This window comes from Balaenoptera ricei, chromosome 1, assembly GCF_028023285.1.
Source record: "Balaenoptera ricei isolate mBalRic1 chromosome 1, mBalRic1.hap2, whole genome shotgun sequence".
Classification (NCBI taxonomy): domain Eukaryota; kingdom Metazoa; phylum Chordata; class Mammalia; order Artiodactyla; family Balaenopteridae; genus Balaenoptera; species Balaenoptera ricei.
This window is the reverse complement of record NC_082639.1, coordinates 116,956,101-116,966,851: the sequence shown is the minus strand read 5'-3', so window position 1 is coordinate 116,966,851 and position 10,751 is coordinate 116,956,101. Positions and strand designations below refer to the sequence as shown.

Below are 10,751 nucleotides of genomic sequence, written 5' to 3'. Positions count from 1 at the left end.
AAGGTCAAATGAGAAGGCATGCTAACGTGTAAACTTTGAATGGTACATAGATGCAAGCTTTGTGGTGGTTGTTTCTTTTATTAATATTACTACTATTGAGTACTGAATGGGGCTTTACTTGGGCTCTAAATAAGAATTCTTCAAACTTCAGAATTACAAAGCCTCCCTCTTGCTCCAAAGTAGCCAAGGATATTGGGAAGTGGATGGCATCCAGTTCTGGCCAAGGAGTCTCATGTGTATGGAAGTTCCAAGTGGGTGGTGTCAAATGGGCTCCAGGTTGCCTCTGAATATTCTGGGATTCTTGTCTGTTGGTGATTTCCAATTTAGTGTCCGCTTGGGTGGATATATAAATGGACCCAAATAATTTAGAGTTTCCCAGGGGTAAGGCCATGGGCATATAGGATAAGGGGCAGTGTGAAGGAGAATGATAAAATGCAGTGGTATAGACTTCTCGGAATGGAGAATGTGATGAGCCACTCTGTGTTCTCCAAGAAGAATTAAATTCCCCAGAGGTCACCTGCTCCTTCCCAGAAGGTCTGGCCATCAGATCCAGAGTCCAAGGGCTCAAGTGATTGCAATTCTTTCTCTGATGGAAAAGTACAAGTTATTCCTTGGGCAGGGGTGCCAGGCACTTTGTATTAAGTGAGTTGTCTCCTATTTCAGAGCCTTGTCCCACTTTCTACTATCAGAATAAATAGCAATCCTGAATTTGAACTTGTGCAGAAATAGCCACAAACTAATATACACTCTTAACTCTTCTGCTTCACTCAGTCAAGACAATTTTGCCACCTACAACCTGGCATTTCTCCCAGTCCTTGGGAAAATGTTCCTGTGCTGCCAGGAGGCTTCAGTTTGATGTTTTTCCTCCACCATCGCTTGTTTATTTATTTATTTAATAAATTTATTTATTTATTTATTTATTTTTGGCTGTGTTGGGTCTTCGTTGCTGCACGCGGGCTTTTTCTAGTTGCGGAGAGCAGGACTACTCTTCACTGCAGTGCGCGGGCTTCTCATTGCAGTGGCTTCTCGTTGCGGAGCACAGGCTCTAGGCGCACGGGCTTCAGTAGTTGTGGCACGTGGGCTCAGTAGTTGTGGCTCGCGGGCTCCAGAGCGCAGGCTCAGTAGTTGTGGTGCATGGGCTTAGTTGCTCCGCGGAATGTGGGATCTTCCCGGACCAGGGCTCGAACCCGTGTCCCCTGCATTGGCAGATTCTTAACCACTGTGCCACCAGGGAAGCCCCCACCATCACTTGTTTATTTTTGCTCAGTTTTGTCTGTGCTCTTCCCAACAAGACTTCAGACCCTAACCCAGACCTAATTTCCCCAGAAGATGCAAATAGATGATGACAATAATAATGATAATAACAATGATAATAATAATAGCGAAATGGGCTGGGTGCTTAGAGAGCATCTTAAGGGGTAGAAGAATGGGTAGTTTCTGCTATCTTCTGAGCCAGGCGAATATCTTTGTATCACCAGTGAGTACAGACGTGGAGGTAGGGGAGAGAATGGAGAAATTAAGGGCATGTGTGTGTTAAGGGGGACTGGCTTGGAAGGAGTTCAACAGGATAGTCTTTCTTGCTGCTGCCATTCTTGAGGGTGGGGAGGGATCCTATTTCAGAATTAGAGATCTTCACAGAACTGGTTTTGTGGTGAATGGAGACCAGTAGAGCCCTCTTTAGTCTCACTCCCACCTTCAAGGAACTGTGAACTTATTACTCTTTCTTCTCTGCTTCTCCTAAGAATTACAAATGTCAGACTGTACTGTAATTGTTTGCTTACTGAATATGAATCTTTCTCACTATGCTATGAGTTCTTGGCGAGCAAGGATGCTGTCAGATTCATCTTTGACCTTCCAGCATCTTGCACTACAGTGCCTGGCATATAGCAAGTGCTCAGTAAACATTTGCTAATAAGAGGACAAATCAGTGGCACTAAAATGAATGTTTCTTCTTCCTTCCCATTGGGTGGTGGCTGGGAGTTGCTGGATTTTTGCAATACCGCTCATTATGCTGTCTTGCTCTCTGCAGATGACGTCGGTTGCCAAGGTGTATTACAGCCAAACCACTCAGACAGAAAGCCGGCCCCTAATGGGCCCAGGGATACGACGGAGGAGAGTCCTGACAAAAGATGGCCGCAGCAATGTGAGAATGGAGCACATTGCTGACAAGCGCTTCCTCTACCTCAAGGACCTGTGGACAACCTTCATTGACATGCAGTGGCGCTACAAGCTTCTGCTCTTCTCTGCAACCTTTGCAGGCACCTGGTTCCTCTTTGGTGTGGTGTGGTATCTGGTAGCTGTGGCCCATGGGGACCTGCTGGAGCTGGGACCCTCAGCCAACCATACCCCCTGTGTGGTACAGGTGCACACGCTCACCGGGGCCTTCCTCTTCTCCCTTGAGTCCCAGACCACCATTGGCTATGGCTTCCGCTACATCAGTGAGGAGTGCCCACTGGCCATCGTGCTTCTTATTGCCCAGCTGGTGCTCACCACCATCCTGGAAATCTTCATCACGGGTACCTTCCTGGCAAAGATTGCCCGGCCCAAGAAGCGGGCGGAGACCATCCGTTTCAGCCAGCATGCGGTTGTAGCTGCACACAATGGAAAGCCCTGTCTTATGATCCGAGTCGCCAATATGCGTAAGAGCCTCCTCATTGGCTGCCAGGTGACAGGCAAACTGCTTCAGACCCACCAGACAAAGGAGGGCGAGAACATCCGGCTCAACCAGGTCAATGTGACTTTCCAAGTGGACACGGCTTCTGACAGCCCCTTCCTCATCCTACCCCTTACCTTCTACCATGTGGTGGATGAGACCAGTCCCTTGAAAGACCTCCCCCTCCGCAGTGGTGAGGGTGACTTCGAGCTGGTGCTGATCCTAAGTGGGACAGTGGAATCCACCAGTGCCACCTGCCAGGTGCGCACTTCCTACCTGCCGGAGGAGATCCTTTGGGGCTACGAGTTCACACCCGCCATCTCGCTGTCAGCCAGTGGCAAATACATAGCAGACTTTAGCCTTTTTGACCAAGTTGTGAAAGTAGCCTCTCCGAGTGGCCTCCGTGACACCACTGTACGCTACAGAGACCCTGAAAAGCTCAAGTTGGAGGAGTCATTAAGGGAGCAGGATGAGAAGGAGGGCAGTGCCATTAGTGTGCGCATCAGCAATGTCTGATGGCTTCGTTCCCCACCTGCCCATCCCTCTGGTCTCTTTTCCTCTTTTGGCACCCTGGGTGAGGGATATTACCCAGGTTTACTGGAGAGCCCCAGAAGCACCCTTCTCCACTCCCTCTTCTTTAACCCAGAGGCCTGTGGGTAGTCTAGGCCAACTGGACTTCCTCCCGTTGTTCCCTTCACCTCACCGCACTTCCACCCCAAGATGCACACCTGCCTTAAGCCAGGATGGGGGAAGGCGAGGGAAGATTAGGCTGAAGTGGCTTAGAAGGCCTCAGCCATGCCTGGAGACTCACATTAGGAGGACCATGCAGTTGGATGGACAGGCTCCCCCCGCCCACCCACCTCTCACCACCACCACCAGAAAGTTCGGTGCTTTGAGGCTGGAGCCCCCTATCTTTCCACCTAGCAAGCTCCCTAAGGCAAGACTCTCTCTGGGATGGTCCCTTTGGGGTTTGTGCCCTCAGAGATATAGGAATCCAGAATCATTTTATTCTGAAGTCTCTACCAAAACCTGTTGAAAGAAGCCAGGGTTTTTCACGGTGTAGTTAATTTCTGTTGGCAACTCCTGACTATAACCTAGGACCTTGGTCCCCATTGTTCTCCTCTTTCTAGTTTCTCAAGTGGACACTTTCTTAGGATACCCAGTTCCCACATAGATGCCTCTGCTCCCAGAGAACTGGAGTTGACCCGGGAGATATAAAGCATACAGGCACAACCACCACACCTGCTCCTGACCTGAATACTGAACTCTTCATTGTGGGGTGACTAATGCAGAGCTATTGTCTAAAACCTTGAACCTATCCTCCAGGCAGCCCTGGGGGGATCTGTTTCCTTGTGTCCCATGAAAGTAATGACCTTCCCGAATATGTTCCCCTGGAAAAAGTCCAACGCCCAGGCCCCATAGAAAGGTCTGGAAATGGTGTTCCAGATTACACTGTCCCTGGCTTCTCTGATTCTTTCCTGCCCAGCCCACTCTCACCTAAACCCAACTTTGGAAAATGCAAGGGCCTTCCTCTCTTACCACTAAAAGTAGACTCACAGGGCACAGAGTCCCCAGGCAAGTTAAACCAACCAAATGGGATGAGTACATTCTCCGATTTCCAGACTGCTGTATAGAGCTCCTGGGAATTGGCAATGCTTTGTTAAGGTTTGGGCAGAGGCAGAACTCTGTGGCTGGCAGATACTATTCACCCTGTTACCCCTCCCAGTGCCCTTCGGAAAAGTGCCAGCTATTTTGTTAGGCAGTGCTGGGAGGGAAGGAAATTATACCTCCTGATCAAATAACCATGGTCTCCCTCAGCCATTCCTGAGACAGTATAAAATGAATATCAGTCTCATCTCTCCTCTCTTCTGCTATGAAGCCAGTTTCAGGCAAGTTAAAAGGCATACTTTACGAGATCAGACTCAGGCCACTCCTTGTTCCCTGAAGGGGACTGTGGTATGGGGTCAGAAAGGGTGTATGGGCACCAGAACTTTCTCTAAAGCTCCAAATCCCACGAGTGCTTCCTGTTCTCATTTAGGTACCAAGGGACACTCTCCCCCACCCCAAATGGTTTGGCACAGAGTCCCTGTATGAAGCAAGTGGCCGTTTATTTAAGGTGGACCAGCCAGTTGTTATAAGCTACGCATTTATACAGAATGAGTACATGCATCTGTGTGCAGAGCCTCACAGAGAAACCCACAAAATTCGGAGCCTGGACCCATGGTCACCATTTACTACAACTGCACAAGATCCTCTTATATCGATCTCTCCTTGTACTCAACTAACTATGTCTTGAAGACGAAGACCCTTCATTCTCCACTTACTGTAAACCCCACCATTACTCCCTAGCTCTCAAGAAAACAAGAACCGGAACAACTTGAAAATCTGAGACAGAGAACAGAAGGCAAAGAGCCAGCTTCTGGGCTCTCAACTTTATTCAAATGTTAGACTCACTTGATTTCTTTCAACGTGTGTGTGTGTGTGTGTGTGTGTGTGTGTGTGTGTGTTTATGCGTGTGTGTGTATCTTCTTATCCATTAGCAAGTTATCCTCCATCAAGTTTCTTCTGCACAGAGCTGCTTCCCTCCTGAGGGAAACACTCTTCCCATTCCCCTGCTGTCTATTCCAAGCCTCCAGAATCCTCAGATTCTTGGATAACAAAATGAGAAGAGAACATTTTCTGACTTAACCTTTTTGATTCTCCTGCACGATTCCACACTTTCCTCTAAATTGCACTTTAAATCATACTCTCCTCTTAATACAACCTGGCTTATTCTCCCATAAGCCCCATCAGAGAGCAATGCCCCTCTCCCTCAACCCTAAGTGATTCTTTAGACTACAGCCCCCCTCTCCTCTGAGCTGAAATCATCTTTCAGGCTATCAGGCAAGCTTTAGAAGCAGCCAGGTCTGATGAGAAATGGGATCCCTGACCACACCAACCATGGACTTGGAATGTCAGGAGAGCACCGGGCACAGATCTTCAGGGAGGAGATTTCAGAGGATGGGCAACACAACTGATGGGGGAGGATACTCAGGGTATGAAGATGAGGAAGGGTGGTGCTGTGGGATCTGGTGAAGTCAATGAAACCCTTGAGTGTTATTTGGGCTAGCAGGGAAGAGGTAGGTGGAGGCTCAGGGAATCAAGCTATGATATATAAATGAAAGGTTTATCTAAGAAAGAGAAACAGATAATATATATATATGTAGAGAGATGTATATGTATATAGGACCAAATATACTGAATGTACAGAAAGAAAGTATTCAGAGAGCTTAGCATGGGGGCAGATATCTTGCTCTGGTTTGGGGGTAGGACTCCCCAGATTCCCAGACTTACAGCCAGTGATCTTGGTTTCAACATGGAAGTGAGATACCTGACTAAGGCTTTCAGGTTTGATGACGGGAAAGGGGTGGAAGCTGCTCTTCAGAAATAAAGAGGCGTCCAGTGAGGCTTCTGACAAACCCTGTGCTGCTGACAGGACCAGGAAGAGGGGAGATAAGAGGAACATGAGGAGGGGAGACACTCCATCTGTGGAAATCTAGGAGAATCTACTACTTAGGCTGTGTGTTCCCATCCCTAGCAGTGTCCTGTGACTGTAGCACTTAAAAAGAAAAAATCCTGTTTCCCTCTCTTAAGGTACACTGTATTTCCCCTTCCTCCACAGCGGTGGGGCAACTGCAGCTCCAGCCCCGGGAGGTGATGGCTATTCAACCAAGAAGCTGAACACTTCAGTGTGTGGGAGGCACTAAAAGGAAGCCTCAATTCTAGAATCTAAATGCCAGGACTAAAGGGCTGTTGGGACCAAGATACTCCCAAGGCAGAGGACCAGATTTCTGTATGGTTGCAAGCAGCCCAAAGAGAATGCCCTCTATGCTAGAAGAGTCCCAATCCTGGCATCTGAGCATGGGGGAGGGCGTGGTGCTTTAGCTTTGTACCTCTGTATGAAAATGAGGAGTGGGGGTACCAGCTGCCCTAGGGGATGGGGAGAGGCTTCTGAAATCCCTGCTCTGTGCTTCACCTCATTACCTGCCCAACCTCCTACCCCAACCTGTCAGCTAATAAGACCATCCAGGGATTTCTCTCTGAGGCCTGAGAAGAGAAAGGAAGCCAGTTATACTATTGCTACAAGCCAGGGACACCGCCCCCTCCCAAGGCTGCTACCCTGGTCCTTTACCCTTGCTAGTTAACCTAGCTTATTTGTAAAATAACACGCTACCTTTGCTGTAAAGTTAGCCTGGGCTCCAGCTCAGTAATGGCCAACTCTACTGAAGCAGAAATATCTAGGGATGTTTTTTCCATTCATTGCATTAAAGACTAAACCAGGTCAAATGTACCTAGGAAAAAAGACATGTGAGTTTTTTTGGTTTATTTTATTCTTGTCTGTTCAGAACAAGTTACTAAATAAAACGGCTGAATCTCTGTTCTTCACTCTAGCTTCTTTTAGAGATCAAAACTAATCCTAGGGACTTCCCTGGTAGCACAGTGGTTGAGAATCTGCCTGCCAATGCGGGGGACACGGGTTCGATCCCTGGTCTAGGAAGATCCCACATGCCAAGGAGCAGCTAAGCCCGTGCGCCACAACTACTGAGCCTGCACTCTAGAGCCCGTGAGCCACAACTACTGAAGCCCGCACGCCTAGAGCCCGCGCTCCGCAACAAGAGAAGCCACCGCAATGAGGAGCCCGCGCACCGCTATGAACAGTAGCCCCCGCTCGCCGCAAGTAGAGAAGGCCCTCGCGCAGCAATGAAGATCCAACACAGCCAAAGAAAAATAAATAAATAAATAAAAATTAAAAACAAAACAAAACTAATCCTGTTACTAAGGCCTGAACTCACTGACCTACCTTTGCGAAAGGAGGGTGGAACTGAGTTGTGCTGGAACAGCTTCTGACCACACAGCCAGGCCTTTCCCCTTTGGTGCTATCATCCATTCCCCCAACTCCTTTCCCACACCTCCCCTCATTAACTTCAGGGTCCTGTAGCAAATACCTGTTAAACTCAGTTTTTAAAGGATTACAAAAAAAGTTAAGACCTAGACATCTGAAAATTGGCTCAGGTTAATCCAGGAAAGTCAAGTTGCTTTGGAACCCAGGCACTGTCCCTTTCAGCCAGTGATCATGCACCCAACTTCCCTGCCACACTACAGTGCAGGTCATTCCCTATATATCCTCAAGGCTCTATATGCCTATTCATTTAATCACTGGGCATTTCCTGCCCCAGTTCTCAAAGAAGTGGGTTTCTCTTCTATTCTTATCTATCAATAGCCTGAAAAAGGCCTGGCTATCAATATCCAGCCCTGAATTGAAGTAACAGACCCCTATGGTCACTGACTCTTGTTCCCCAGAAATGGAAGGACAGAGGGAGAAAATTGGGTCTCTTACCATCGTCAGTAAATACTTATCTACAACATTTGGGAAACACTGTTTTTTAGGGATGAGTCATAAGACATGAGAGATATATAAGATATATGAAATATACAGTCCCATAACATTTGAAGAAACTTGCCAACTTGTGAAGAAAATAAGATAAAATAACAAGTAGCATACATTAGGGCCAGATATGCCATTAACAACATGTTCTAAACAGTGAGATCTCTGTGGAAAACATTCCCCAGGGATAGGTACTAGGCAAGGGATGGTATCAATCTAAGAGGTCTGGTTAGAACACATTTGACACAGGACTCAAGAAAAATCAACTGAGTTCCTATTACATGAAATGTACCATTCAAGTGACAAAGAAACAGAAGACATGATACATGCCAGCAAGGTACGTACAGTTTTTTTGGCTTTATACCTGCTATTCCTTCTGGGGAATTCTCCATATTGCTTGCCAACTCCCAAGTTAACTCTCAGTATGCCCATCTTAGACCAAACCCTGTTAAAAGCTGTGATTGCATCATGTACCAGTCTTTCATTACACTTGTCACAGATGCAATTTTATATTACTTGTGAATTTATTTGACTAATGTCTGCCTCGCTCACTAGCGTTTAAGTGCCATGTAACTGTAACCGGGATTCCTGTCAGTGTTGGGTCACCAGTACAGCTGGGCACTTAGCACAGCACCTGCACGTATGATGCTCAATAAATGTAGAAGGAAGGAAGGGAAGAAAAGAGGGAGGGAAGGAATTTGCCTACAGTTCACACAGCTAGTATGCAGTGGAGGTGGTATATTGGTTAAAGAACCGTAAAAGGTTTAGATAACATATTTCATAAGGCATGACAAAATTAACTGTTTAAAAAAATAGAACAGACAATAAACACCAATGTTTTGGGGGAGAGATCATTTCCACTACTAGTTAAGATTTAGGAAGAGTCCACAGAGTTCAGGTTTGAGCCTAGCATTGAGAGACAAATAGTATACAAATAAGTGATGAGAAATAGGATTCTTTGTAGGTGGGACAGCATGGGCAAAAGTACCACAGTAAGAAAGCAAAAGGCATATTTAAGAGATTAACCATCTAACCATTAGATTAGAATATAATCAACAAGGACCTACTGTATAGCACAGGGAACTGTCTCAATATTCTGTAATAACTTATATGGGACAAGAATCTGAAAAAGAATGGATCTATGTATATGTATAACTAAACTACTTTGCTGTACATCTGAAACTAACATAACATTGTAAATCAACTATACCCCAATATAAAATAAAAATTAAATTTAAAAAACCTAGAATAGAGGGCTTTCTAGGTGAACAGGTTGAAAAGGCAGGGTCATGGAGGGATTAAATGTCAGTTTAAATTATTTTTTTTTCCACAGGCTTGGGAGCTATTGAAGATGTTTGAGAAAGGAAAGCATCTAATTATAGTACTGTTTATGAATAACAATCTGGCAGTAGAATTGAGAGACAGGAGACACTAAACCAGTTAAGAGACTTGCAAAACCTTAGGGGAAAGGTAATTGCCACAGATCCTAGTTGAGTACAGGTGTCAATACTGTTACCAAATTGAGTTGTTGAAGTCTGAACTAAGGTGCAGGATGCTGAGTACAAAAAGAATTAGGGATAGATTCAAAAGAAATTACAAAGCAGGAAATATAAGCAAGATCTAGAAAAAGAAAAAAGAAGGTGATTGAATTACAGTGCCAGCAGAAAGCAGATGGTACACTCAAAGGGCTAACTGGACAGGACTTAATGAAGGGAGTATTAACAAAGGTGTGGGCAGGGTCAATAAACCAACAAGGGCTGGTGAAGCACCCAGGGACTTGCAACAGTAGGAAGCCTTTACCGGTATTAAATCTGAAGGGACCATCATTGAAACCTGGTGAGAGTTTCTGAAGGGAGAGGGCTACAGCTTTAGCAGGAGCCTTGGCCTTAGGTAGAGGAACTCAGCCACTGCCAAAGATCTGCTAGTGCCTGCCACTGGCTTATTCTAATGAGAAGCCAGAGGGCAAGGGAGACTGCGTGATGCTGCACAGAACAGGGCAGAAGAGATGGAGAATGGATCTAAAAAGGTGATGACAGCGTATTATGGCATAGTGACCAAGGCCAAGGTCCTGGCTAAGGATGCTAGGGATGAGGTATGCATGTGTGTGCCTTCCCTAGCCACTGGCTCTAAAAGAATGGAAACCTAGAGACACACAGTGAAAGGGAGAATGAGGAAGGACTGTAAGTAGTAATTCAAGAGGTAATGAACAGTTGAGCATTTGAAAAAATGCAGCCCTTTCAGGGAGAAGTGAGAAAACAGAACCCCTACGCCCAATGCAAAAAGCTCAATATGGGGTCCTTAGACCTTGTGATACTTCTGTCTCGCCTAGAAATAGTACCAATAGTTGGCACACCACGTCCAATTAATTTTACTGGACTCCGTCCCCTCTTCAGTCCCACAAACACTATCTGCATCTCACTTTGATCCAAGCTTCGTTTCTTTTGATTAGTTGTTTACTGTTTCCTTATTTGCCCAAATTTGGTGCCTCTCACCTATTTACTAGGTAGGCTCTATAGGGACAAATTAGCTGAGGCCTTTCTGTCATACTACCTAAACCAACCCAACCAGAGGAACCCTCACTTAATTAATCTTCTGACATCTACCTCCCATATCCTCTACCTTCTGGGACTAACCCTCACTTATCTATCACTGGCAGAAGAAAAGAATAAATAT

The 10,751-nt window shown here is 46.1% G+C and overlaps 1 protein-coding gene across 2 annotated transcripts in view; it reads left to right on the top strand.

Moving 5' to 3' along the window:
- Positions 1-7,070, top strand: part of KCNJ10 (potassium inwardly rectifying channel subfamily J member 10) — a 32,254-nt gene extending 25,184 nt beyond the window's left edge. For both annotated transcript variants that reach the window (XM_059934460.1, XM_059934469.1), the window contains one exon: positions 2,030-7,070. In XM_059934460.1, the coding sequence (XP_059790443.1) occupies positions 2,030-3,169 (1,140 nt within the window). In that variant the 3' untranslated portion in view covers positions 3,170-7,070. The remainder of the gene's footprint in view (positions 1-2,029) is intronic.
- Positions 7,071-10,751: the final 3,681 nt, after the last annotated feature.